The 26,051-nt window shown below is 38.4% G+C and overlaps 1 protein-coding gene across 1 annotated transcript in view; it reads left to right on the forward strand.

The window, feature by feature from the left end:
- Nucleotides 1-5,136: 5,136 nt before the first annotated feature.
- Nucleotides 5,137-26,051, forward strand: part of elna (elastin a) — a 38,638-nt gene continuing 17,723 nt past the window's right edge. The window contains exons 1-5 of the mRNA XM_072392507.1: nucleotides 5,137-5,409; nucleotides 14,918-14,983; nucleotides 15,442-15,489; nucleotides 16,987-17,085; nucleotides 17,354-17,380. Of these exons, the coding sequence (XP_072248608.1) occupies nucleotides 5,334-5,409; nucleotides 14,918-14,983; nucleotides 15,442-15,489; nucleotides 16,987-17,085; nucleotides 17,354-17,380 (316 nt within the window). The 5' untranslated portion in view covers nucleotides 5,137-5,333. The remainder of the gene's footprint in view (nucleotides 5,410-14,917; nucleotides 14,984-15,441; nucleotides 15,490-16,986; nucleotides 17,086-17,353; nucleotides 17,381-26,051) is intronic.

Genomic DNA, 26,051 nt, shown 5'->3' on the forward strand with positions numbered 1-26,051 from the left:
GTCCATGTTTAATCTCAGCTTTTTTGGCAAAAACACTGTCTAACTCAGCCCAAAGGAGGAATACCAGACATGAGCTAAAATAGATGTTAAGACTTGCAAATAGATTGAGGAAAACATTGCTCTCATCCAGAATACACTTTTGCTTCCCAAACAGACCAGTCAGCAGGGGCTTTTGGTCTTAAATCAAACATGGAAAGACTAGTACCATGTGTAATACTGCATTAGGTCATTGTCCTGATGTTTGGATTCTTATTAATGATTTACTTTAATCACGGAGTTGAAAACTGTTCAAATATTTCAGTGTTAATGTGTGGTTTTTTTTTGTTGTTGTTGTTTCTTGAGTAAAACAGATGATCTCTTTTATTGTAGGAAATATCATTAAAAAAATATAAGGTTAAAAGAGTTCATTTTCACTATGAATGATGTATCAAAGAACGCCAACTGAATGAGGTCTGATTGGATTTAACTTCCTCAGGTGGTTTTTTGCACTTAAAAGAACAAAAACTAAAAACAAAGTGATTTCTCTTTCTCATGAAAAATGACTGTTTTCATATGTATTTTATGGTCATCTTGAATAAGTCAGAATGCCGTGGCTGTGTGCTGTAAGAAGGCAACATTAAGGTGTGTTTGCACAAAAAAAAATCAGTGGCACAAAGTTACATCTAACTTACACCTAAGGTAAAGGAAATAAACATTAAGGGAATATGAACATTAATGGAGGACGTCACCACCACAAGGGATACTGCGTATCTTGGAAAGCAGAAACCATTAGCATACATGCAACAGTCTGGTCTGTCAGGTCTGTGTCTGAGAGAGTAATGACTTTGGCTGCAGCTATTGCCAGTAAAAAGGACCTGTCCTTAACCTCCTTTACTTGTTTTCCAAAATATTTGTCTCAGGGCAGAACATAAAGATGGACACTGACGGTTTTTGTCATCGATGAGGTGTTGACTAAGTAATGGCCTAAAGATGTTGAGAAAATATGAATCTGCAGGTCTTTATTTGCAGGAAATCTGTCCTGGTACTAATAAAGCTCCGGTTCAAATTATGTTGACGTAATTCCTATGAAAACTCTATTCAATTAGGAGTCAACAAAAAGGTTTGGAAATGTATTTATTAGAAAAAGAAAACACAGTACAGTGAGACCTTTTCTGCCTATTTCTTTTCCTCCCACTAAGTTTTTATTTCACTGTTACATTAATTGCGACAAAACATTTTACCCATTCAGAAGTAATGGTTTGATGAAACAGCTGGCTATTGAGACAGAGGTTTTATGAGGAAAGGAGAGGTTCACCAAACCTATTACAGAAATAATGAATAAGGCGAATTGTTCTTTGAAAGTTATGCTTATCAGGATCATCGTCTAACACAGCCTGTATAATACAATGTGACATCATATATTTATTATTTCCCAAGCATACGTGCTTGTCCCTCGGAGGTATAAAAGTTTATTAAAGTTCATTCTGAGAGCATACACACTGATATTGGCAGTGGGGAAAATTTTAATCACCTTATATTAGCAGGTGTACCACAAAAACGTTTGAATACTCTATTTACTGTCATGATTCAGCTCTTTATTGTCGTCCATCATTTGAGTTGCAGTAACAGAATAACTGCAGCCTTCGGTGAACTGAAGCTTTGCTTTAAGCAATTCAGAATTTTTATAAAGGCTTGGATGTGCAAGTGCTCAGTCCGCAAGCAAGGTTAGGAAAAACTTAAAAAGGAAGATCTCAGAAATTTATTTGCAGCAGCTTGTTGAGATGACTCAAACACTTTTTGTTCTCATAGGTGAAAACACCTTTAATTTGCTGTATTTTCTCAAAGCATCATTGTTTCTTCAATCTTTAACTTCTGCTTTTTCTTTTTCTCTCTGTTTCACAGATACTGTGGAATCTCTGTTTCTCTCTCCTGATCCCTGTGGCAAAGTTTGCATACAATCTGTTTTTGTTTAGATTTTTTTTTTAATCGACCGATATTCATCTTAAAATAATGTGATTGGTGCTCACTACTCGTGCACCTCTTCGGGCCTCCACTGTGGCTACAGGGAGCAGCCCTCTGTGACTCAGACATGACAGGTTCAATTCTGTTAAAGTTTCCACAATTTGTTATGACTTTTACAACCCTGAAAAGCTTGTTGACCATCTCATTTTGATTCGAGCTGAACTAAAAAGTCCACACAGCTGGGCAGCCGTGCACTGTGTTACCTCAGAAAATAAAACAGGAGAGTTGCTGTGAGAGGGCACGCAGCGCAATCATCACTTTATGCCAATTATCTTGCTGTTTATATCATTTGCATTTGCTAACCTATCCTTACTTGAAATAACAACAACCTTGACGATGCAAAATAATTGCTATTGTGAAGCAAATAATAAATAATACAAAAAAAAACAGAAAACTTGAGCATGTATAATTATTCACAACCCTCCTCCCAAAGTCATTACTTTGTACAGCCACCTTATCCAGCAATTACAGCTGCATATCTCTTGGGGTATGTCTCTATGAGCTTGCACATCAAGCCAGTGGGGATTTTGTCCATTCTTCAAAGCCAAATTTACTCCAGCTTGCTGAGGTTGGATTGTTTCCATCAAGACTCTAAATTGGATTTAGGTTCTGGGCTCTGACAAGGACATTCCAAGACACAAAAATTTCCCCTAAATTGAGTGTTGCCTTAGCAGCATGGTTTGAGTCTTTGACCTGGTGGAACGAGAACTTTCATCCCAGTCTCAATTTTTTGGAAGATTAAAACAGGTTTTCCTCCAGATTTTCCCCATATTTAGCACCCTTCATCAGTCCCATAATTCTGACTGGTTTCCCAGTCCCTGCAGATGAAAAAGATTCCCACAGCATGATGCGGCCACCGCCATGCTTCACTGTAGGGATGGTGTTCTTGGGGTGATGAGAGGTGTTCAGGTAGCACCAGACATAGTGTTTTCCTCAACGGCCAAAAAGTTCAATTTTAATCTCATCTAACCACACGACCTTCTCCTATATGTTCAGTGAGTATGCCTTTTGGTGAACTTCAAACATGCTTTCCAGAGCCCAGCTCTGTGGAGTGTACAGCTCATAGAGCCCTATGTACAGATAGACCAATCTCCTCTGTGGAACTTTCCAGCTCCTTTAGGGTTACCTTTGCTGTCTTTGCTGCCTCTTTAACTAATGCCCTCCTTATTTGGCCTGTGAGTTTTGGTGGACAGCCCTCTCAAGGGTGATTTGTTGTGCTGCTATATTCTTTCCATTTTGTCATGATGAATTTAATGGTGATCCATGGCATTTTAAATGTTTTGGATGTTGTTTTTATAATCAAACCCTGATGTGCACTTCTCCACATTTTTTTTTTTTCCTGGGCTGTTTGGTCTCCATGGTGTGCTCACCAGTGGTGCCTCTTGATTAGTGGTGTTGAAAACTCTGGGGCCTTTCTGAAAAGGTATATATTTCATAAAACAATCAATCTGAATTTTTTAGACAGATGTCCAACTTACAGTAAGTAGCACATGGCTAATTACCTTATGGGTATAGACAGCATTCCCAAGGCTATATCTCAACCGTTGTAGCGATAGTTATATGTCATTTATATCGTACACTAAGCTCTTATTTTCCGCACATGAATGACATAACTGCATCTGCATATATTACCACGCTTATGAGATAATGACACAGAAGCATGAATGCAACAGGTAATGTCATTATGGCACAATTTTGTTTGTTATTCCTTTGGTATTAAATGCTTATTTCAATGCCCCTCTCTCTGCAACACTTGAACTTTCTAAATCTTTGTCAATCGATTTTTAGTTCAATTTTTTGTCTATCAACAGCAATGGTAAATCTTTAGTAATCATTGGTATTGCAACATTAGAATTTTCCTTCAGGGATTAGTAGTGTTATTGAATTAAATTGATTTTTTTTTTCTTTTCATTGGACTTCTTGGAGCCTGGTCACTAATACTTCACAGGCTGGTGGTTGGGGACTGCTGGCCTAGACAACTACAATGTATCAATACAATCTGTTACCTCGATGTGTCGTTCTCGTAGAGCTATTGTTCAAACTCTTATTTAAAAACATGTGACTTGTTTTATACCATTAGAAAAGTTTTTTTTTAATGTCAAAGCTGTTCCCAATAACCAAGAACAGGCTGCTGTGTTTTTAAAGAGTGATGTGATGCACATGTTGCAAAAACAAAAATCAGCTGCTGTTGAATCATGATACCTTCTCATCCAGATTTCATATTCATCATACAGTATAATGTTGAATTATTAAATAATGTTATGTTATAAAAATTAAAAGCTTGATAAACATGTTGATATCGATGGTTGCTACCGGTATTGGCTGATCTTACTCTCAGTATTCAGTGATTGGTGATTGACTGCAAAAGTCCTGATGGACGCATCATTAGTTCAAAGGCACTTTGCACTGTTCTGGTGGCCTTTCGTGACCCAATATCTGAATAAAATACTTTATTTTGGGTTTGCTTTTTATTCTGTCACCTGTCTATCGGGTTGAAATATTTTGGGGGAAGTTGGTTTGAAGAACTTTTGTGTTGTTAAGAGCAATGCTGCGAGGTTTAGGTTTATCTGGTCTTCTTAACAGTTCCCTCACTAAAGACCTTTTGAGCTTTCACTGTTACACAACACCCAATAACAATCATTTCTTGCATTCTTTGCTCTCTGTTATCTTTTTTACATTAACAGCCTTCCCATTTCTTTACTTCCACATGGCCATGTCAGCTTATTCAAGAAGCTAGTGACACCGAATGTTTTTCTTCTTCTATTTTTTGGAAACATGCCGCCAGTTGCTGTTCTCATTTTCCTCTACCTCAAAGTTTTCTGGTCTTAGAGACAACAAAAAGAAGTGTGTGCTGAAAACACTTCCAAAGAGAGCAGGTAATTATTCTGCTATTCGCTTTGCTCTTCCTCACTCTCTTTGTTGACTGTTACAGATAAGTGTGCTGCATATCCATGTAAATGCTTGGCAGACAGTTCAATTCCTTCTGGATTGGGGGGGTGGGGGGTTCAGTGTGTGTCTGTGTATGTGTGCGTGTGTATATCTTTTCCTCTCTCTCTCTCTCTCTCTCTCTCTCTCTTTCCTTACTGGCAGCAGCGTCTGTGCTGTTGGCAGGAGTGACCAGAATAAAAACAGCAACACCAGACACAGAGGGGGGAATAAAGCAAAGTGATCCATTGAACAAGAGCCGTTGTCCTCTCTTAATTCCACTGAGTCCCGTATCTTTTATCTTTCTCTGTTTCTTTACCACTCTCTGAGACCTTGGGGAAGTGGTAATTAGCTAGAAGAGAATAAAACCAGCTGATCGGGAGAGGGGTGGTGCATTTTGGAGCGAGATGGCTAACAGAAACATTCTCTTGCTCTTCTGTGGACTCTTCCTCTTTGCACTGATTCAGCCCTCTCTTCAAGGAGGTAAGTGTGCTACATGTGAACACAGCACAGCCATGATATTTGCTGCGTCAGTCATAGGCTTCGAACAGGTGCACATTTAGTCTTTTTCTCGTTGTATGAAAATAAATCTGTCATCAAAAGTTTTGTTTTTTGTTGATGCTTATCCAGTATGAGAGTGACAAGGAATACTTTTTTTCCAAATGAAAGCTCTCATATACTAAAACTATTTCTGTTCTGTTTTTACTATTTCTGTGGCAGCAGTGAGACTTTTCTGTAAAATAAAACTTAAGCTTCGTGATAAATTTTTATTGTTTCAGTTGTTTAAACCCAACAGTTTTGGGGTTGATTTCTTTAAAACATTGCTCAGTATATTTGGTGGTTTGGTCATTTGAAATATAGATAGCTTTATATCACCACATTGTAAAAGAAAACCCCACATAAATGCAGTGCAAGTTGTCCTCACATCATATTTGCATCACTGACATATGCCCATTGCTGCAAAGTTAGTAGTGAGAAGTTTAAAAGTGACGGTTCATTCTTCAAACTTGTTTCTCATGAATTAGAATTTGAACGTATTTCATACCGTTAAACTGACTCCTGCATGCACACCAAAGCATGAATATGTATATATTCACTTGGCTGCCGATACAATCCTAAAAAATGTCAGACAGACATTCTTTCTCCTTCTCTCCATCTGCTCAGAAAAACCACACGGTTCATATTCACCCCTGATGAACCCCTGGATGGATAGACTGTATTTGAGATTCACCCAGAAAGCTTAGACCAGATCCTCTGTTATTGCAGTGGGCAGATATGACGGACTTGTTCCAAGCGCAGTTTAAAGTTTTGCTTATCTGTTTCAGACAGAGAGGGAGAGAGAGGTTCTGAGCATGCCTTTCCTCCCACTATCATACAGCAAGTGAGTTTTCTTTTTCTCCTCTTTTTTGTTCTCGGCCTGCATTTTGGCTGAGAATCTCCAAGTTATTCAGCCCCCAAATGGAAAACATTTTAATCATCTGGGGCTGGAAATGCTGTTGTCAAGTCCATTTTTTGTTGCATTTATTTGCTCAAAAGTCACAGCTGTTGTGTCCCAGGGAAATGTACAAAGGCAGTTTGATTATGTTGTTAGATTCCTGACATTTTTTGTACATACAAAGTTTCACACATCCTTTTTAATTAATTTAAGACGACAAAGTTTGCCAAGCCTGACTTTTTCAGACTGAACTTTGTGTCAATTTTTTTCTCTCCATCTCATAGAACATTTATCATTTATTTTCTCTGCCATCCACATTTCAGTTAAAAGTTGAGGTGCTGTCAGGCTAAATATATAGAAGATAAAGGATCCAACCACTGTCAATATTTACTTAGCAGGACAACTTTGATCAAAAGTTAGTGTTGAATCCATCTTTATCAAACATTCGTCTGGAACTTAAACTGGTTCCATGTGTGTGCTTTCTCTAACCTGAACTAAAAAAAAATCATCAAGGCATGGTCCAGGGGTTAATCATCTGTGAATAGCATGAACATCAATATCACTCAATCCACCCATTTAATGCCTCTGCCCAGAAAACGCCTCTCGTGCTTGAGAATTTCACCCTTATGAATTATGAATTATGATGGAATGCCAGTCCTGTCTGGAAGCTTTCCATTGACAAGTATAGATGAATTATGGTCTCTGAGGGAACATCTGGAGTGTTCTTTGTTAATAGATGTGCCCCCTCCCAGGCTTCTTTCTGACTGTGTGCAGGTAGGTTACAGTTTGGTTATTGCTTCTTTCACTCAGATAAACAAGGCCAATTTGCCTCACATTTTGCAAATGTATGTGTAATGTGTGTCAAATAGAACATGTTTTTCAGTCGCATGTATTTTCCTTCCTACATTTTATAATTAATTCAAGCACAAACCTTTAATTTACATTGTGTATGCCCAGACTTTATCAAGTATCCCATGACATACATACATACATACATACATACATACATACATACATACATACATACATACATACATACATACATACATACATACATACATACATACATACATACATACATACATACATACATACATACATCAATAGTCAATAGTTTGCTTTAAAGTACAGGCACAGTTAATGGCATAATTCTAACTGGCAGAAATGGATTCTGAGCTCAGATGAAACGAGGAAAATAGCTCTTCTTTTTCTTCATAGTTTCCAAAGACTTTAAGAGGTTTTGTGATGTTTTCTTTTGTACAGTTGGAAGCCCATTGGTCTAATTTGGCTCTGGCCAGCTCAACTCTCAGGAATTTAATACATAAAATAAGTAGAATTTGCTTAGCATTAGTTGGTGTTAAAAGAAAACATTGTAGAGTGGATGGCATGCATTAGCAGTCACACACTAAGTACACTACTTATTAAGAGCAGCATCTCTGTCATGCACGTAAACTAATTGCCTTGATACCTCAAGCAAGTGGTACTCGGTAACATATGCTCTGGACACCTCTTTGGCTCCAATCCCAGTTCTTGCAAGGTTGAGTGCCAACCAGACTAATGTGACATTTACTGTATGCATCCCAGAGCTCAACAACTCCACTCTGCTTTTTAAGAAACAGAACATTTGGACCACTGTTTGAGCAAGACACAGATGTTCTCTACAGCAAGGTTTTGTTTGAGCTTCTTTATTTGTGGTTCCACTAAAGCATTTTTAATTGCAGTGAGGGAAATTTAATTCCATACTCATTTGGTAGGATCTGTTTGGCTAGAAGGGCTGATTAAACAAGGTTTGTTAATGTTAAAGAACATTATTTTATATATCCATGTGGTACTCTGGCATGAATCATGTGAAAGTGTTAAGAGATTGCACGGTTCCATCTACATTTTACAGTTTTACATCAAAGCGTGTTGCCTGGCTGGGAAGCCTCTCTCTCTGTATCAGAGAACAAGCCAGAGGCGATTACTAACATGTTGGCCAAAGGTTTCCCTATCACATTTTTACTGTAAGTACCATTAAAAGTGTATGTGGATCAGACCAGAGGTTTATAAACGGATAGGAGTTGTTTAAATACACACAATTCAGAAAGAGTTCCTCTGCATATGTCTGCAGCACAACCTCTGAGTATACCTTTGTAAATCTAAAGGACTTCAGTTTCTTCATAAATGGACGGCTGAGTTGCTAACGATTCAGATGCCTACAGGTTTCACACAAAGTTGTGTCTTACAGTTACATTTGTAAATGATGCTGTGGGGGTATTTCCTTAGTAGTCTGTCCTCCCCTTGGCTTGTAACACTTATCAGTTGACGATTTGTTTAGTTCTTACTCCCCAGCTAGGGATAAATATCAATCCAAATATCTTCCAGTCATATGTTTGGTCTGCAATAGATCAGTGCCAAGTGCTCAACAAAGAAGCAGATTAACTCAGATGATTCATTCCAGCCACTCTGCAAGCCACCCTCACCAGGCTGAGAGCTGCAGTCTGAGCTACCTGCTATCAGGAATTTTCTCTTCTTCAATCCCTTGTCCAAAATTTTGTTAAGTTTACAAACAATATGACAAGATAAGAACAATATTATGTCCGTTTAAAAAAAAAGAATTACAGAAGTGAGAAATTGAGTGAGAAATTAAATTCAGATTAAACATTTGAACAGACACAAAAAAATCCTCTGTCGTGAAACACTGCATTTGTGCAGTTTATTTGCATTATGTACCACATGGATATGTGCATTATATGCATTATGTGCATTTGTGGTGTAGTTTCCTAGTAGGACTTTGAATAAGTTTAAAGGAAGGAGAGGTGGATGTAAACCTGACACCTTTAAGGTTTGACAGTCATTGGTCTAAACCAAACAAAAGTTTTTCTCCTTAATTTAATTAAGGAGCTGAGCTCCTGCATTAAATGTGATTTGAAAACCACAACAGTTTTAAAAAAAATAAAAAATTGTAAATGTCCTATAATGAATATTTCTGAGGTCACTTTAATGGAATCGCTGCAGTTCAGTCAGGTTCCATCAATTAATTTGTTTTTATGAAGGTCCAGGGAAAATTCGGCAAAAACTGAAATGATACCAACGGTGAATTGTGAATGCAGTCATTTGTTGTGCTTTGGACCGGTTTCTGTGTTAGTTCTACTTGATGTGATCCTATAAATCCGTCTCTGGAATGCAGTCATAATATGAACTGTTTGTTCCACTAGCTTGTAGTGATTTCACATTTTTGATGCTTATCTTCAAACTTGGCTTATTACTCTGTCATGTTCAACTCTGCAGGCCACCTCTGCTCCAGACCAACTTTTTTGCTTTTGAATTCTTGTTTAATCTTGTAATGATCCACTGTCAGCTTCCAGAGGAAAGGCTTCACCCAAGACCCCAGAGGGCAAAAAAATGACAGAAAGGGAATCTGGTCTTGAATGCTCATGCATCACATCTGCTTTTGGGAAGACCGAGACGAGGTTGAGCAAGGCTAGAAAGGGAAGTTTAAATCAGGCGCATGTGGGAATGAGATTAGTTTTCTATTTTAAAATTCTTATTTTTGAGATGCTCCATAAATTTTTCTCCTCCATCCTTTCAATATGTTGTGGAAAATAGTCGAAGCAAACAGTGACTGAAAACCGCAGGCCTGTGTCTGATAGCGGCAGATGTAAACAGTGTTAACTTCACTGCACTGTTCTTGTTCTCGTTAGTTTTTCAAGTGGAGTCAAACTTGCTCTCTTTTTCTGTGACAGTGGCATGAGCACAGCAAACAGTTAGTAATTTCATAATGCATTTATTATTTTGTTACAAGCAATAGAGGCAGGGGTGCAGAAAATAACACCATGCACTGGGATCACGGCTGGAGTGTAAGTCTGTTGTAAAAAGAACACCATAACTAGTGTGTTTCTGAGGTTATTTGTAAATGTTTCGCGTGCACTCACATGAGGCTGTTTTACACCCATAACAGTCATGCTCAGTGTTCAGTCATCTCCAAAAACCAATTATTAAACAACCACAGCAAAGGGTCGAGGAAATGTCACATTACTCACCAGCTTGTTGTAAATGAAGGCAAACAAAGCTCTTAAGAGCCACAAAGAGCAATTGTAAAAAAAAAAAAAAAAAAAAACTGCTGTTAACTTGGGAGTTTCTACGGAAAAATCCATCATTGGGTTTGGTTTGATTTTTAAAACAAAACAAGTTCTGACTTACAATTTCCTCACTTCTCTACTATTCAGTCATTATTTTTGGGTGCAATAACCCATATCCCCCATAAACTGAAGTATTGCAGCCAGAATAAATGTACCACTTAAACAGTAATTTGTGATACATCATAATGGTGTTTTCTGAAGTTTTTATTGCCAGTGTTAATGCTAAATAATCTTGCCAGATAAACAGCTGATAAACATGCCAATTCTTTGCAGTCCAAACCAAGATTTAAAAGATATCTTTATGCAACACTATATATTCGAGGAGCTGGACGGAGCCTCTTCCGTTTGTTGGTTTGTGTTTGGTTAATTGCGTCATTTTATCAGAATTCAAAACAAGGGAATTGGAGAATCCAAAACACTCTCATACACATATGTTGTGTATGAAAAGGATTTTCGTCTCAGCCCCTGAGCTTTTGACATATTTTACTTGGTGTGAATGAAAAGTTGAATCTTCGGGAGTTTGAATTCTAGACATTTCTCTGCTTTAGTGTTGCTTTATTAGACGTGAAGTTTGATAAAGTGAAATTGTTGATGTCGACATTTTTTTCAAATGTGTGTATAACTTCTGTGAAATGGCTTCTCATAATAGGTGTAAGATTTTTTAATATAGAATATTCCATAAATATAAGAAGATATGAGTGTATCTTAAGGTAAATTATAAAAGTCATATGATACATTTATCATATAAAATGGTGAATTCTTCCCAGATTTTACGATATCAGTCAAATATTTTCCCTTGTCAGAATGTCAGTGTTTCCATATAGGATCAAATGTATGGAGCCAAAGGGAAAATCATGAAATTAGTTCTGTTGCTTCATATCTGAAGACCCTGCTTACATCCCATATGTATGTTAACAGTTTTCCTGAAGATAATTCAACCTTGTAGGCAATTCCACAACAGCTCAGATGATGGCAATAAATCACATCTTTGTCCCCGTCATGAATGCAGAGGGTTTGTTATCAAATTTTCACTGTTTAAATATGATAAACCTAGTTTAGATAAACCTGCTTGGTTTGGATAATCACGTTGGGACAAGAGCAACACAAATTCCTCTATCAACCATCAATAACTCTTCTGTGAATTTTGGCAGCCACATAATCTCAACTCTTGTTCTAGATTCGCATAATCATCCTGCAAAAACACTCCCTCTCAAACTATAAAGCTTAATTTCCTTTTTCAGTGTATATAACTGCCTGTATTTCTAGCTTACCTCGCTACCTGTCTCCTGTGAGCATTAGAGTTGGACAAAACTCAAATCCACAAGTGGAATGGCAATAAATCAAAATCAGTGTCGGGATTCCTGAATGCATTTACATAATTGTTCTATTAATGCACTTGGAACTCTCTATAGTAATTACAGCAGTTTAGAATAATGGCTTTGACCTGTTCAGTTTAGAGCAGACATTGTCATTTAACTGAGAACAAAAAGAATCACTACTTACTAAGCAAAACATGAGTTTTTGTGCTTCTGAGGTTTCCTTTAAAGCTGGCAGTAATTTATTGATGGTTCTTTACTTCCTCTGTCATTTTGTTTGTTTCTTTAGGCCAGCTGATGGTTTCTTCAGACCTGCACATATATTTCTTCATAGTACAAATAAGGTCAATCTGCCACATGTATGAGCTATTATTGTGAGCGTCATTGCCGCTCATGTAGATGAGCATGAGAGTGACTTCTTCTTTTCTTTGCTACAGTATCGTCACACCAGTGTATAGTAGCTAAATACTGAAAGGTTGGGTTACAGCACTTAATCAGTGATTATTCTGGAGGTGTACCAAGCTCTGTGGAGTAGCCTACAGCCTGAGTTTGTTACAAGCTGCACCAATGGACAGACATAATTCAGGATTTTTGGAGAATTTGGAATAATTTCTCACCATGACTTTGTCCTTTTGTTTTTTTCGTGATACATAATTCACAGCCATTGTAATTGCAGTGAATAACATCTCTACTATCACAAAATAAGGCTAGTTTTCTGTACTCATGATCCTCACAAATTTCAGAAGATAAAGAAATTGACATAATGCTGACCCTTGTAGCCACGTGGAAAAGATGAACTGGCCTTTGGTGTATTATAAAGTCCTCTTTTGCATATGTAACAATCTTTCACAGCAGATATGTACACATAAGTCATACGGTAAATATATTTCTTTATACTGTCAGACTTAATCATATCACAAACACTCAATGAAAAGTCCTGACTGGAGTCAGCTGAAGAATAAATTCTTCTTCATTTGATCCCTTTTGCTTGGTAAGTCAGTCTTGTGCTCCACACACATTCCTGCATATCCCCATGATATGGCTGAGTTCTCAATGAATGTGAGCACATGATGATGACCTAAATTAGACAATTGTGAAGAAATCTTCAGATTTATTGTGGAAGGCCACGTCACTTGGAAAAGGTGAGTGTGTACCTTGGATGCCTGGTCTGTGTGAACCTTATGCCCTCTGTAAAAATGGCACAGTTGCATGGTGAGATTCTGAGCAAAAGGAAAAGTGGAGCAAACTCCCACTTCCATTCGCCTGCCGAGACAGGAAATCCTCCTTTTGATTGCAAAATGAAGGAGAAAAATTGAGAACAATCACAGCACTCATCATGTGGTCATGCACCTGAGATCGGCAACACAGAGCTGTTAACATGGGCAGACTGTCAGATGATCATAAACACAAACACATGTTCACACGTATTACTTACATTCTCTTAGCTTTTTGCTAATCAGATACAGGACAACGTTACTTACTCGTCATTTTTCTTTAAGCCAGCAGGATTTTTTTGTTTTCTCCAGTCAGTATTACAAGGCTAAACCTCAAGAAATTTGATAAGTTCTACCACTGTCCAGCTCTCTGATCATACACATATGCCACTATAAATGTTCCCATTTACACTTCTGCTGGGAAAAGAACACATTCTCATACTTTTAACATGATCACACAGACTGTAAACCTTTCTTAGCTCACTACGTTTTGCTGAAGAAATTATTTAGTCTCAATCACGAATAAATGTTCTTACCATTAGAGTTTGATTGGAATTTGGAGTGTCACAGTAAATAATAATCTTTTCTGGCCATCTTCAAAACAAACAACCATGAACCATGCCAGCACATTTAGAGTCAGCAGCACAGGCTTGCAGATCGTCTTACCTCCATGCTGTCATTCCACCATTTTCTTTCATTCGTAAAGATGGCAAGTTTCCTGCTATAACATCTTCTCATTCCACCCCAGATGGCTCTTAAGAGTGAGTTTCTGGATTTTACAATTCCACTGATTCCAGTTGTTAATTTCCTGACCTCAGCTGCCCAATAGAAGGAATACTGAAATTACTGAGGTACAAAATCCAATGAATATGTCAAAGTTCATAGCTGAAAAGGTGAAAACCCTTTTCAATGCGCTGAAGCTGTATGCCAACAGGCTCTACGGTCTGCATAGATTTTCTTTTATACTTTTTTGACGTGTCTTGAAAATTAATATTCCTTCAGACAGAAATGTCTTGTAATGCTCTTCCCCTAAAGGCCGCACTCAGTGGTCAGAACTGAACACCCAGTGTTCACACAGTGTTGTCTAATAAACACATGAACGCCTTTGACATGTGGTTTAAATTAATTGGCCTCTCAACACATGTAAGAGCCATTAAAGATAATCATTGGGGTCCTGCAGTCCTTTTCTCTCATTTGCATTGTGTATTTGTGATATGAACCAGGTTTTTTCCCCTCAAAAAATATGACTTTATAATTTTGGCCTCAGCACACCAGTCCCATTGGATTTAGCTGTTAGCTGTCCCAGAACAACTTGAGTCATTCTTTTTGCTCCTTTTTTAAGATTTCTGCTGTTATTCCTTGCACACATGAGGCAACTATGTCTGGGATCCAGAACGACCATCTCAGGAGTAACTTTGAATTGCAGCCAGAAATCAGCCAAAAAATAAAGCTGGAGGATGTAGGTACGGGTTGAGGGTGTCCACAGAGCTGTAGCAGTTTTCTGAAAGAAAGCCTCCAACTGCAGCGCCTCATCAGTATTTAAAAACAATTCAAATTTGCTCCTAATTAAACTTACAATGTTCTGTTTTTTTTTATAAGCTTTCAATCTGGTTCTGGCAGGAGATGCTGTGTTCACGTTTCATTGTGAACTCAATTACAGCTATGATGTGGGCCAGATGTTAACATCAAGGACATTTCAGTGTTTCTGTCTGGCTTTAAATATAATTAATGATGTGTTTGAGAATGTTTGCCTAATAAATGAGATTGTTGTTTGGTATTCATAATTACAGGCATTGCGATTTAAAAAAAAAATTGTTGTCTATAAACTGCATGGCAGAGTTTTTTGCAAGTACCACACTTACTGGTGATAAAGGTTGACTTTTCTTTTTCCTACGTGTGTTCCAGGTGTGTATGTACCTAATCCTGGATTTGGAACAGGAAGCGCTGGACCAGGAACTGGATTCTTTCCAGGTGATAACATCCACCGCACTGTCTTACGAAATATGATCCAGGACACAAAAAACAAATCTGTTTGTCTTTAGCAAAAATGAAATGAAAATAAAACTGGGCATAATCACCTTGTCAAATATGAATGTACATGTATAAAAATGTGTCTTTTTTCACATAGAATACAGATTACCATGTTGTACTTGTGCATGTGTACAGTATGGGGATAATTTGAAATAGAGCAAATGTTTAGAGCTATAAAAATGTCTGTATGGACCCCTGCTCCGTCATGATATAAAAAACTCACAGGGGTGCATGTGTAAAATGGTTCAAGATACAGCAACACTCTGTCCAGGTGTTCTGTGAGAAAGTAAGACAAGTGTGACAAGTGTAAGATCATAAATTACTGATCCAAAGACTGTCCATTACCTTTATATGGGTGTAACATAAATCAATAATCTGTATGACTTTTATTTTACCAGGGTCTACTGGAGGAGGCCCTGCAGGCTATAAACCAGCTAAAGCTGGAGGTGAGTGGGGGAATCAACATTTAGGATTTTTCCACCAATGCAAAGAAAAAAATTTAAATAATTGCTTCTGGTTCATCATAAACTGGTGCAGGCATGGCTCTCTCTCTGTGATTTGGATGAATAAATATCAAACAACACCTTTCACTGTATTATTTCATAGAACAAGATTTTTACATTTTTACCTCACATACAATTTTGATCTAAATTTATTTTTGGCTCATCTTCACTTGAGAAACATTCTTATATTGAGCCGAACTTGGCTTCATGCAGGCTGATTTCTGCTATTTTTTTTCATCTATGAAATCTTTCCCTTCATATTTCAGGGTTTTCATATTTCCGTATAGTTGTTGTTTTGTGGAAAGCAGTGTTGCTTTCTCATGTTGTTGATTGTCAGATGGCCATTTGGCATGATGCACAGCCACAGATATTCTCTCTGGTGTTTGTCACTTCACACATCTATAGCAGATACACTCAGCTCTGCAACGCAGACCACTTTAGCAGCAGGTCGCCAACTGTATGCAGAATCTTGGCGTGGCTTCATATCCGATGTGTTGAATAAGTTTGACCCTGTGAATGTTTTTATAGCTAAGAGTGCTAAAGTCAAAGCTGCAGGAGGAGCAGTGCGGTGACTTTTGGAGACTGACATTTTATGTTATGTTTATGTTAAATGTGTACATTAAGTTGGATCATCCAACTTTGTCAACATATATATTAACAAAGAAAAACAGATCACTTTACTGAACATAACTTTTCACACTTTTGCTTTTGGTTTGATCTGATCAGCAGGAAACACATGGTGAAACTTCCTTGTCACAGCACCTCAGACTAAGAAGTAATTTAGTCTTTGCATACTGTTGTGGCAATAAACAACAAGTTTAAGCAAACCGCTGTTATAGGCCAGTTTATTGCCTTGAAATTAGAGATTTATTACTCTTAATTGTGATCTGATGAATAAACCCTAAATTTTCATAATAAGTACTTGATGACATGATAGGGACATTGCAGGGTTTTAACTTGGTTTATGGAGGGCTTTTTAAGCTCATCATTGGTGACAGGCGATTGTTTTTCCTCTGCTCCCCAGGAATTCATTTCTCTGTGATATTTTACATGGAGGCACTTTAATCTCCTGTAGATTAAAGTGGGCTAATCAGACACTTTTAATGCTGATAGACTGAAGCATTTACTCCCTTAACAAAATTCGTACAGGGCTTTCAAAGTCTTACATACATAAACAACATAGCACCAGGTAATTATCTTGTTCCATTCTGTATATACAACACCTTCCAGTTTTGTACAGGCCAATACAACATGATTTCTCTCCAGACTGATGGGGAATGCTTTAGGGTTTGAATGAAGCTGATTAGGATGCTTGGCATCATTGTTTGTAATGGTATGGAAAATCCCTACATTGTTAATGAATGCCAGTTTAAATGTTAACCGTAGTAATGACCATGACAGTCTTGATTCTAGTCACATATCTCCGTTTGACCCTGACAGTAGGAGGTTATGGAGCTGGAGGCAGAGGCGTGGGCCCCGGTGGTTTGGTGCCAGGAGGTGTTGGGACTGGTAGCCATGGTTTTGGAGGAGTGCCGGCAGGTATGAAGATTAAAGAAAAGAAAACTTGCATGAAATTACTTGCTTTAGCGGAGTCATTCAATATACAATTGCCTTTAGGAGCTGCTGTCAGAGCTCATATTCAGTTCCAGCATCTCAGCACTCAGAAATAGTCACAAATGCCTCCAAAGTTGGAAACAGAGTAAATTACATGTGTAACAAATAATCTTTTAAATGTTGGCTCAAAAAATATTATTTTTGTCATATAATCATACACTCCTCACATACTTTGTTTGTTCTCACCCAACAGTTCAAGGCGGAAAGGCCCCCAAACCAGGTAAGTTGAAACATTTGCAAATCTTACTGTATTTTTGTGGAAAGTAATATTTGCTGTACATCCATATAGTATAGATTTCCCTTCTTGGAAGGAAGGAAATATGATGTATTGTTATTGGGTGGAGAAAGTAAGGCAACGTATAGACTTCATTGTCTTCACACACCATCAGAGTAGGCAGACTTACACAGATGCAGGGAGTGGCTTGTTGAGTGGTTGTCACCAGGTTTTTCTTATCACCCACATGTTTTAGCCCTGTAGCTGTTTAGGGCATCCTGACTCCGAAAGACCATTCAGAGGTCCCAGCACTCCTTCACCTCTGCTGCGTTAATAGTCTTAAGGAGTGATGATTGGCATAGTGCAAACAGTCATCAGTGCCTGGCAAACAATGGTGCCAGAGCACTGATGAATGTTATTATAATATTGCAGCCTTACAATATATGGAAACTTCTGTGTTGAAACTTGCCACGGCCCTTCTCTCTGATACTGTACTGTAAATATTTTCCTATGCTGTATTTTAGTATGCGCCCTATTGGTACTCAAGCAATGTTTAGCTGTTGTTTAATTTCCCTAAGCTCTGCTGATACAATCTCAGCCTACCTCTCTGTGTTTCGAAAGATAAGAAACCTAGCAATCATCTTGTAGTCCTGATAACACATGGAGCAGGTTACAGAAGGGTCTCCTTGGACTGCCACACCCAAACCCTCTGACAGGACTTGCCAGAGGGCCATATTGTGAAAATGACCTAATATCCAGTATTAGGCGGAAGTTGATTTTGGCCGGGAATAGCAGAGCATTCCTTGAGAAATATTCTTAACTTTTATTTGAGTTCAACCTCTCCCTCTCCCTCACCAAGTGTACCTGGAAGAAATTAAGTAAGTGAGAAAAAGGGAAGTGAACCATGTTGAGTTACGATTTGTAATCCATACTAATCTCTATCGTATGGAGTGAAAAGCTCAGAGTTAACTCAGATATCAGACATTTTTTTAAGAAAAATATGAGGCTTAAATTCAAAGAGTTGTAATACATGCCGCTTCACATCAGTTCAGTAATCTTTGATCATGGGTTTTCATCAGTAGAATATTGACATGAATATGAGAATTTTCTGTGTAGTTTCAAAGTGTGGAGTTCCTATAATTATACAAATGTACAGTTCAACTATATATAAATCACATGCTATGTTAGTTAGAATCCATCCAATCAGTGTGTTCTTTTGTACTGCATAGAAAATGCCAGATGAAATTATACAAAACAGGCACATGGAAAATCACTTTCATTTTTTTTTTAAAGATACACAAATGTCAACACTGATAAAGTATATGTACAGGTATACCTAAACATACACAAGAAAAGACTTGCCAGTCAACTCTTTTGTGTAACTCATGCAGTGACATTGCATTCCACACATGCACCTTGCCTGGTCAGTAATGGAGAACAGCAGCTGATTACGTGAGTAGCGTGACTGCTATGAATTGCAGCGCAGCACATGCGAGACCTTGTAGATGTTACAAGAATGATGAAACCTGTCAGCATTCAATTTGACAGTACACCGAAGGCAGGAAAGAAAAACTTTGTTCTCATCAACAGCTGTTGGACACCATCCTTTGATGCCTCAAGCAAAGGTGGATTCAGCACTCATGGAGTGATTACCAAAACTTGGCACTAGTAGGCAAGCCTCTTGTCACTTTGAGGCAGCTTGAAGGTGGTTAACATGAAACATAATGTTTGCTGCTGGGATAGTTTTACAACATTATTTCAAATTATCTGTTCTAGAAAGAAAAATAATCTATCTGAATAGTATGTGGAAATTGTTATGGTTTATGTGTCTTTGCGTAACTTGCCTGTCTACCCTAAAACAACAATATAAAACTGAAAATCATGAGCAATATGTTTTCTGTCCGAAACTGCCAATAGTAATTCCACACAACACCATATCAGTTTTAGAGCTGTGAAAACTTACGTGAGCAGTCAGAATCTGTAACGATTTTATTTAGACACTATTGTGTTTCTAATATTTTGTTCCTCCCGTTTGTTAATGAGGGTCCTCGTCGTCTTAGGAAAGAGACTTAACTGCCTGATAGTAAGTCAGTAAGTTTTTTGTGTCTGCTCCAGAAAGAAGGAAGTACATCTATATTATGCATTTGTTAAAATGGGTTTACTGTTCATTGGTGCAGTTGTAGTGCTATGTAACTCAGCACCACCGTGCCCAGCCTCCAGAATGACTTCAGGAAAGTAAAAGCTTATTATTGGCATTTTATTAGTGTTTGCATTAGACTACATTAATTTTAGATAAGGGTACTGAATAAACTGACTGCTGACTGTAAATAGTCTTAATTTTTATACCTTACCTGTACTTTGGCTTTTCACTGCAACTAAACAGATGTAAAAATGATGAGCACTGGAAAATCAAAGACAAAGACAAAATTAATTGTAATTAGAAAATTTACTGTAAATGCATTTTTGATGATTGGTTATATTAGTCAGTGTAGATAAATATCTCTCGCGGTTGTCTTTGTCACACTCGTGATACGTGGAATCGTTTGACTTCTGTGACAGCAAAGCAGCCTGCAGTCAAAGCGCAGCTTCTGTACGTTGAAAATTTAACATTTACATGAGTGTTAGCGGTCAGAGCCTTGAACAAAATTGAACATCTTTTTGATGGTGAACAGATATTCACTTGAAATGTTCTAATGTGATGTTCTAATCATATATATGATCATCTTGCCACTGTAACATTTTAAGCAATAAACCTTGGTTCATTTTAAGAATGAATCAGTCTGGGATTTAAGATGCATGGTCAATCAGTACATATGATTATTCTGGTTAATCTTGAATGTGTCTGGTTTGCCATTATGGTGACTGAAGAAGCAACAAGTGACCTTTTCTCCTTCACAACAATAAGAAAGATATGTTAGACATCACGAGGTAAGATGAGAGACAAGGTGAACCAAGGAGGAAGGAAAGGATTAATAATACTTATGAACAGGTCACACGTGAAATGCATGGACCGTCCAGCTCTCATCAACACATAGGATCATTTGCACATTAATTTGTGCAATACACATGCTTAAGAAAACCTTCTGAAAGACGGGAGATTGATAGATTGAGGTTAGGATGAACGTGTTTCACCACAAGAAGATGAGCTTGGAGAAGGTTTAGTCTCCAGGAACACATATGTTTTTGATTATTCAGACTCAGACCTGTCCTCGGAGCTGCCAGAGACTAGAAGCATCTGCGTGTGAATGTGCTTGACCATGCGTGTGTGTAAATATGTTTCTGATCTTCATATCTCCGAACTTACAAGTGCGATGCCGCATGCACGCACAAATGTAAATGGTTAGTGTTGTTCTGCATGCTGTTTTGGTGACATAGTTTTCTTTTCAGCACACTGACAGCTATACACAGAGAAGCTTGCTTATCCACTCAAACCTTGAAAGACTGAACTTTTTTTACCCATCTATCTTTCCACTTAGTCTCCTTAATCTGTCCCACACTGAGTCTTCATGCAAAGCTTTTGTGATTTTGGAACCTGAACTGTCTGCAAAAAAACTTTGTTGTAGCAGAGCCATTCCACCCCCGCGTTGGACTCAGCTTACCCAATATCTGCACAGCCATCACCGCTTGTTTGTTCACATTGGAAGTCCCTTTTGTTTCTTAAACAATTTTTCTTGGATGATGTCACCGGTTTTTGTAATTGCAGTCTTCAATAATCACACTAATTCGTCACAGGAAATTGATATTAGAGTAAAGTAAGATAAGACAGGGTCTTAATTAGTATTTATTAGTGTCTAATCAGTTACGCATACCATACATTACAGTTTCAAAGTGTGGAATTTTCCCCTTCACTGAACTAGTGCTTTCACTTTGACTCCCTGATAGCTTCCCAGCCTTTTACCAGCCTGCTCTATGTCATGTTTGCTTGGTTGATTTTTAGTTTTTTGTTTAGTTTTTTCCTTTTCCCATGTTCACAATTGATTAACAATCTCTTGGCATGCTTTCACTACCTCTCCTCTGCTCTCCTTCCCAGCAGGTCTGGAGTATGGACCACTATCCTTGTCCATCTGGCAACGCAGCTTAAGTGTTGTTTATGTAGTGATAGCGAAATTTCTTGCTGTTATTTTCCTAAAAGCCTTTGAAGACAGATGGATTGTCAAATAAATGTGTTTTAGTCATTTGTCAAAGTGTACTGAAGTCTGTTAGATTTGAGGGATGTCTTGTAGATCTGTGGCTGTCTGAGTAAAGAGCCTTTTAAAGTTAAATATTCACTATGCAAGTTGATTGTAAAGTATGTGCTCCATGCTTGGTGAATATAAAGGGTCCTTCATTTACTTACATGGCAGTGTTATAAACAGGGCTAATAACTGATTCCTGTAAAGCTCAAATCTAAGTTGAGTTGTGTTTTAGGGCAGGGCAATTACGCAAGTTTACAGAAATTGTGATGTACTGCATGGGTTCTCTCTGCTTACTCCGGCTTCCTTCCTTGATCAAAAAGACTGTGCTGTGATTCTGAATTGACCCTTGGCGTGACAGTGTGTGTCCATGATTGTTCGTCTCTGTGTGGCCCTGCTGTGGACTTATTTTGGAGTATTTGGCGTGCTTTTTTTATTCAGTCATGATGTTTTTAGCTTGAAGCTGCGTGAGTCACAGAAATGTTCTCACTTCAGTGAAACATCTCTCATGGTTTTGCAACATTTATCAGACTCGGGGCTGGGCTAAATGACCTGTGAAAGCAAATTGTTCTTAAATTACATCAGTGTTTGCCCTTCAGGCCTCATGCCGATGTTTTAGTCAGTGTAGCAATACCTCTACATAGTAGTAAATAGCATTTCCAGTGTCAATTACATTATTCATTGCTCATTGTTTTGTCCCATATGTTTGTCATAGTGAGATACCTCCCATGGCTGCGCTGTGATCACAGCCTTTATAATGACAGAAGAACTTGGAAAATGCTTTTGAATCTGACTCAAGGAATCTAACGTCAGCGTTTCTATTTGCATGTTTTGAGGAGAGCAGACCTATCGAGCACTTGTCTCCTCTCTCAACCCTGAGTTGTCAGAAAAGTATTCAGGGGAATGGCAGTCAGATGCATATGTGGACCATCTGTGAGATAAAGTATACTTGGCCAACTTTGCATACCATGGCCACAGGCTGCATTTGTTGACTGGTTTTCTCATCCTGTGCATAATTTTAACATTTGAACCTCCCTGCACATGGAACAAACTAATCAGAAATGATCAGTTCTTCAAATTGTTATTCTTACATGCACTCAATGTTCTGCTGTATACTCTAATGCTCACAGTGTGTTTACTGTAGCTTGCTTTGAGGTAACATGAAAAATGCCTGCTTTGCTTTGTAACACGCTTTGAGGGCATGTGCCAAACTAAAATAGTTGATGGTATGAAAGCTAGGTAAGAGATACCCTACAAACATGGCTATACTAAGTGTTTGCAGAGGAACTGTTACATTCCTTTAGAGATGGATAAAAAGTAAAGTAGGCAAGGCTCTCATCTCCTAGAAAAACAAGGAAAATGGTGAGACTTTAGCTCAACTTGAAAGCCTATAGCATAGCGTGTTCTGCTCTTGTGAGGCGAGTTGTATAAACAATTACATCAGGGACAGTGGATGTGATGTAAAGCACGGTGCACAAATTAACACTGTTTGAATTAAGAGACAGAAATAATGGTATTTGCACAGATGTGTTTGGGTAAGGAATATGTTTGTGGAGGTTAAAGACTCAAAGATTCAGGCTGGTGAGGTCTGGCTGTCACAGACGTCAGTGGGCATGGCAGTGGGGCTTGTAATCCACATGTCGTGCAATGGTGACTTTTACAGTTGCATTTAATTTGGAGCAATTTCTTAGAATTACTCGGTGCCTCAGAGATGATGTATGTGTTCGATGCCTAATTGGTGAAACCCTCAAGAGATCGCCAAATCGTGTAAACTCCTAACACATAATGAAACAAAGCACTTTCTCTCTATAGTAAAGATACAAAAGAGCTATGTAAAAGCAGAAATTATCCCCCATACCAACTGACTCATGACTATCTACACTAACATAGCACTTCTATTACCCTGATTTTGACCTGGACACTGTCCTAAAAGCAAAGTTGTTAGAAAACCTTGGACAACCTCTCCCAGTTTGTCAGTAGGAATTCTCACAGTTTTGCACTTGGGATTGTCTGGCAGAAAGGGCGGCTCAATTTTAGGACCTCTCATTGATAGTGTCAATGACTGCATGGAAAAAGAAAAGCCAAAACAATAAAAGGCTTGCCGCTAAAGTCAGGCTGGCCCACACCAGCAAGAAAGGAAGGAGTTTGTGTGAATAGCTAATTAATCCAATGTGTGATTGGTGCTGCTTCACGCAGCAAGATGACAATGACTGACAGCACACACCAAATGTTGAAATCTTGATAAGGAGCAGAGGAGGTCAAGGGAAAGGGAGGGGGAGAGGATGCAAGCAGAGCTTCAGTGTGTCCACTTGTCTCATAGAATCTGGAATCACTGCAGCACCTCACGTCATCACGCTTTCATCCATCTTGTCCTCTGTCACCTTGTAAGAATGCAATCTGTTCACCAAGTTGGAAATGAAACAGTGTGATAATTTGATACTGATAAGAATCTGGTTTCTTGACAGTGAAGGACATGATGATGGTATTAGCTTTCACAGTGAAGCTTTTATGGGACCACAGCCAAACAACAGAATCTGCCTGTCAGTCACAGAGAAATGTTAATTCTCTGGGGACCTCCAGAGGATCTTTAAAGATCTGTATAGTCTCTATGAAGATCACATTATAAGAACTTTATGCCATAGCACACATCTGTGCTTCTTGCAACTATTATTTGTATGTTTGTGGTTTTCATCATAAGGACAATGAGGGCTTTACATAAGAATGCAGAGTTATCATTCCTCTGTCACACCCTTGTCACTTTACATACCATCACTGTTTTCTAAGTGAGATAACAGAATTAAATAGATATGTGAGTAGCGTTGCTCTCTCCACTGGCTTTTCAGCCAAAACAAAAAGAAAACCTTTGTTTCGCTGATCCTTTTTTTGATTAACTATGGGTTTAAATGGAGAAAACAATGAGAAACAAGTCCCAAAATATTTCCTGGACATTCCAGAGCTCCAGTTATAAGGTCTGCTTTTCTTGCGTCTGCCGTCAGCTACAGTGGATCTCTGCCATGGAATTCTTTGCTCTCTTAAATTAAACCCTTCACCGGGCCCAGCTGGTTCACAAAGTAGAGAGAAGGGGAAAGTGGGAGGAAAACAGGAGATGGAAAAGAGCAAGCAAATGCTTCTTTTCACTTCTCACGTTTAGCTTCCTCCTGTTGCTGCTTCTAACACCTCATGTCTGGTCAGCACAACCGCTCAGACAACAACAACAGAGAAAGGAGTGAGAGGAAAAGGAAAAAGGATGACCAAACAGGGAGAGAAACAGTAAGAGAAAGAAAACAAGAGGCAAGGACATTGTTTTGATTAATGGATGTTGTATTCCTCTGGTCCTGAAACAGAGAATTGCCTTACCTAACCCCAATGGAGAATGAGCAAGAAGTTTCAGTGCAGAGATTGAAAGCAGATATTTCTGTTCACACTGGCTCACATCCATCTCTTGTACTGGACCACAGCTTGAGAACATGACTTGTGACTGAAAGAGCTCGCCGTACTGTCTGGGCTGTTCTACTCGAATGTCAGTCCTCAGTTCAAATTGTGATGTGCATGACATGGTACAGCAGGAGGCAGTGACTATGGCTGCTTGTCCCTCAGCACACTCTCATTCCTCTGGAAAAAAAAAAAGACTCCTTCTTTGAAAGAGGAGATTTGTATTTTTTGTGTGTTCTTGCTGAGATCATTCTTAAACAAGCACCACGAATGAATCACCACTGTTGGGCAATGCTCAATTACAACCCTGTCCCCCACCCCCCAAAGTTGAGAAGCTGTAAACAGCTTGCAATGATTTCAAAATAATTTAGACATTATAATTTTTTGAAAACAGCATAATGACAACAAGCCAATTATTGAAACTGACAAATTCTATTGTGTGTTTTCTTTTCTTTTCTGAATTTCTGAGCCATGTTTAGCTGTGTTGCAATACCGCTGTTTAAGAACTCTCAAAGCTCTTTTGAGCAGCGGTGAGGGGTCATTATAGTCTTGAATGTGAAATGTTTACTGCCACATCATTCCAGATTTCAGCTCAGCAACCTGCTTGTGCACTTGCCACTGCATAGCTGTGAAAGTCAGCAGTTCTTTCTGGGTGGAAACTGGCGAGTAAATCCTGTTCCTGTCACACTTTTCTTTTTGTTATAAATCTAAATAGAGGAAATGATGATGCATTGCAGTGCCGCATCATTTACCTTCCATTTTCCTTAGCCTCCATTCTACTCTCCTGTGTAGTATCAGTTTTCTGTCCTCTCCATCTTCTAAGTAGTGTATTGATCTTTTGTAGGGTTTCTTTATCCAAGGTCCAGAGGTGGTTTTCAAGTGCTCTCTAGGGTTTCCTATTATAGCTTGAGGGTCACTGTGGAAATTAGACATGACATTACTGCACTGAAATCTTTCAGCTTGTCAGCAATCAACTACATATTGGGAGCAGCCCCAAAGAAAACAGATGATTTGATATCAGGTTCTGGGTGCAGACTTTCCATGTGTGTGGTTCATGACAACAAGCAACATTG

This window comes from Leuresthes tenuis, unplaced genomic scaffold, assembly GCF_036924035.1.
Source record: "Leuresthes tenuis unplaced genomic scaffold, fLeuTen1.0.hap1 SCAF_9, whole genome shotgun sequence".
NCBI lineage: Eukaryota > Metazoa > Chordata > Actinopteri > Atheriniformes > Atherinopsidae > Leuresthes > Leuresthes tenuis.